This window comes from Coptis chinensis, chromosome 9 (genome assembly GCF_015680905.1).
Source record: "Coptis chinensis isolate HL-2020 chromosome 9, ASM1568090v1, whole genome shotgun sequence".
Taxonomy (NCBI): domain Eukaryota; kingdom Viridiplantae; phylum Streptophyta; class Magnoliopsida; order Ranunculales; family Ranunculaceae; genus Coptis; species Coptis chinensis.
The window spans coordinates 80,144,404-80,148,361 of NC_141464.1; the positions used below are offsets into that span (position 1 = coordinate 80,144,404).

The 3,958-nt window shown below is 34.7% G+C and overlaps 1 protein-coding gene across 1 annotated transcript; it reads right to left on the reverse strand.

Moving 5' to 3' along the window:
- Window positions 1–1,778: 1,778 nt before the first annotated feature.
- Window positions 1,779–2,802, reverse strand: LOC147478509 (uncharacterized). Its single transcript, XM_086586255.1, has 2 exons — window positions 2,461–2,802; window positions 1,779–2,417 (listed from the first exon to the last, which is right to left on the reverse strand). The coding sequence occupies exons 1-2, from the start codon at window positions 2,800–2,802 to the stop codon at window positions 1,779–1,781; spliced, it is 981 nt and encodes a 326-aa protein (XP_086442381.1).
- Window positions 2,803–3,958: the final 1,156 nt, after the last annotated feature.

Genomic DNA, 3,958 nt, shown 5'->3' on the forward strand with positions numbered 1-3,958 from the left:
ACATTGCAATGGCAATAGACTTTCTATAATCTGATGCAATTTCTCGTATTCTATTTCTACTAAGGTTTTCTAGATCTTGTCTCCTCATTCCGAGTCTCCTTCAAGTTCTTCTTGCTCTCTTTGATCCTTATCAAAAAAAATTCATCATTATGTTTCTCTCTTAGGTATGTGATTGTGTAGAATGCAACATGCTATTACTATCTTTACTTGTGTTTCAAACGGATATGGAGGTGGAAGAGCCAAAATAACAAACCGCTTTTTCAAGATTCCAATGATACGTTCAACAAGATTCCTCAAAGATGAATGGCGAAGATTGAATAACTCTTTGTAATTTGTAGGATGCAACACTCCAAATTCTTTTAAATGATAACGAGTGCCACGAAATGGAGCAATAAAATTTGGTGCATTGGCATAGCCCGCATCAGCCAAATAATATTTACCTACATTTCAAATTAAATAAAATTAAGCATTATGATCATAAACATGTTCAAATAGTATAAAGGGTTTTGGAATATTAAGCATGACAAAAGAATCCACAAGATTTAACATAATAATAAGCATTATGTACCTTCAGGTACTTGTAATTTGTCTTCCCTTGTTAGTGCTGAATTTAAAACACGTGAATCTGTAGCCGAACCTTCCCAACCGGCAAGAACATATTGAAACTGCAAGTCAAACGAACATGCCACCAAAACATTTTGAGTAACAATTCCTTTCCTATTTATAAAAGGAACTCTCTCCTTTGAACCAATCAATGCAGGGATATGTGTTCCATCTATTGCTCCAACACAATCCTAATAGACGTATATTTTAAGTAATAAAAAAAAAACAAACTATTTAAAATGCATCATGCAATTTAAGTTTAAAAAAAATTATAATCATACGTAGTCAATACCTTAAAATACGGATAAAATCTATAACCACCGTCAAGAATTTCAGGAGGAGTACTAGATCCTGCTGGTTGTAGAAAATCTTCAGATAGTGCTACTATTGCATTCAAGACATTGTTGAAGTGGCGGCTAATAGTTTCTCCAGAATGCTGAAAACGTTCTTGAATGGTTCGATTACGTTCGTTATGACCAATTGTATACATAAATATTGCTAGTTGTTCCTCAACCTGTACTGTATCAGAGTGAGTGAGTAGACCTTTCGTTTGTAAAATATCACACAATCGCAAGAATACGTGTTTTTCCATACGAAAGTTTTCTTGGCACCGCGCACCATGTCCAGTAAGCACTTCTTCAACCCACTCTGCGCCACTAAGAGCCGAAGTCAAGGCAAGGAATTTTACTGACATAATATTGATAATAACCAGCTGTTAACATGGTAGTAACACATGCTGCTTGCATTATCATATCTTCTTCATCAGAGTCGTCAGACATAGTATAGCCCCCTGTCAACACATTTATTAAGCAAATAATATATTTAAATTGTATTACATAACACCTGATAAACATAATTTTCATAGCAAATATAAAAATACTACTCCATTGCATAAATAGAACAAACTTCACGGTCAAATAAGTTTTGCATTCTCATTAAATACATAGAACAAACACATGTTCAATCAAGCAAATTTTGCATTCCCATAAGTGACCATAATTAACAAAATAAATATATATCCAATACATACCCTTGCAAAATATATACTACTAGACTCATAAAGTCTATGGCACCTGGACACCTAATGATCTCCAATAGACCAACAAACAAAGTATGCATTTTTCCACATCAAATATATTGGGGATCAACAAAAAAATAAGTTATAAACTTGCTTATCACTTTTCTTCAAATTGATAAAGCAACCATTCCTTTTGCCTTTCCATACGCAGCCCCATGAACACCCTTGCTTTCTTTTCATCTTCTAAGAAATCCAAGGCTCGCATGAAAGTACGGTCATCAAGATCAGGAATGGCTTCTAATTCAACAATCAACTTTGCTTCCTCACGATGGTTCGAATTAGGTGTTGCAATTTCTTTCTTCTTGTTTGCTATTTCAGTAAATGCTGTTGCCATGCTTTGAATAGCATCTACCATACCCTCTCCAGTGCTTTTAGGACGCGGCTTTTTAGAATCATGATGGTTTGGCGTCATCTTTGGTCGTCTCTTTTTGAGTTGGGCACAACCTTCAAACTCACTGTCCAAATTGATCGGTTTTAGAGTATTATTACCCAAATCATCAGAACCAACAAGTGGACTTTGGGACCCTTCTCCATTCAGATTCCCGCATCTTTCGAATATGTTTTCATGGTTCATAACTTTCTCACTAGGCGCACGACAATGTTTCCCACTAGCCCCACCATCACCAAATATTATGCACAAGTCCTCATATCCTCGTAATAGACTTAGTTCTCCAAATTCGAAATCGGGTGTGCTGCATATATGGTGAACATAATTTTCTAGTGATGAATTATGGTTCTTTGGAAGACAAAAAGTTCTTAAAGTAAAGTAAGAAAATCACCTTGACATAATCATCCCAAACCTGGTCATCATCAGCATACACCATTTCTCTATCATTATCCCAACCAAATCCACTTTGATCAATTAAAGTTCTTATAGCACTATGGTTCTTCTTCAATGCTCTATAGTGATTCTTTAAAATTTCTAGATCATAATTGGGACCAAATTTAGCTTTGAACTGCTGTACTATATGCTTCCAAGCATGTTTACTAAATTGGCCATCAAGGTATTGTCCATCATGCACTTGCGCCACCATAAGTTTCATAAAATTTTTATCCATTGGAGGCGTCCACACCGTCCTCTTACTGCTTTGGCCTTTAACATTCTGTGTCTCTTTCTCCATTCTTTCAAAGTTAAAAACATAATAATTCAGTGGTCGAGTGGCGCAAAGAGTATAACCCAAATTAGCTGAAAATATATATAAAGTGCGAGTTCTCAATTCTCTACAATATCACACAAATAAATAAAAAAAAAATAATAGTTTGGACATCATTGAAATGGATACAGGGAGTGGACTTGTGAATTATCTAAGGTGCATGAGGGTGTGTATATATCAACTAGGCACTGGAGAGGGTATGGTATATCAACTAGGCACTGGACGCGGCTTTTTAGAATATTGTTCAATCCCAAATATCAGAGAAGATAACCGATAACCAGTGCTAAAATATGGATGGGAACCAAATTATTGGTGTAAAAGTTTTTTTCTAACACTTACAGTGGAGAGGGAAAAAGTTAGTCAAAGTTGTTTACTTCACTCCTAATATTTAGATACGCCTGATGTGATAGTACAAACTTCTACACAAATTAATTCTGATATTTAGATAGCCATATGTGTATTTCATAATCTCCATAAGATTATGTGAAGTGTCACCTACATGATTACAGGCTCATATATAGAGATTGATGTCTTGATACTTCAAACTGCTGAAGAGCAGCATTGGTATCTTTTCATTTTATGGTTCAATTAAGTGTATAATTATTTTCATTTTGCTTATCGCATTTTATCTTGTTTCATTCAAGCGCGCACCTAGCCTTGTACCGTGCACTTTGAGATCAAGAAGCTTCGGCACTCTTGAGTATGCTGAACAATAGTACATTCCATATATATAGTGGATTATAGAACTTCTTAACAAAGGCTCAGTCAAGAGAATGGCAGATAAGTGTACTAGACAGTAAAAGTGTCAAGGATATATACCACGAATACTGAAACGTAACTTGTTTCATACTTATTAACAAAGAATTAGTAGGCCAAACTATGGAAAGAAACGACATATTTTTTGTTTTGGTAAAAAAAGCAGGCAATTTTATTTATCTAATATCAATATTATTTATTTTAACCTATGATTCTCCCATTTGTTTATTTCTTGAAAAAGATTTAGTGGATTTTATAAAGACATACTAAGAAAACATCTCATCGAGGAAAGCTATACTAAGCCAGAGAGAGAGAGATAGTAGCAATAGGGGATAACATAAAAGATAAAATATGTAAGATAACAACT

Bases quoted from the DNA above. Each gene is read 5' to 3' on its own strand.
- LOC147478509 (XM_086586255.1), bottom strand. From the start codon at position 2,802: ATGGAGAAAGAGACACAGAATGTTAAAGGCCAAAGCAGTAAGAGGACG. The intron at 2,418-2,460 runs GTGATTTTCTTA...TGTCTTCCAAAG, and splicing joins TTTGGGATGATTATGTCAAG to AACCATAATTCATCACTAGA.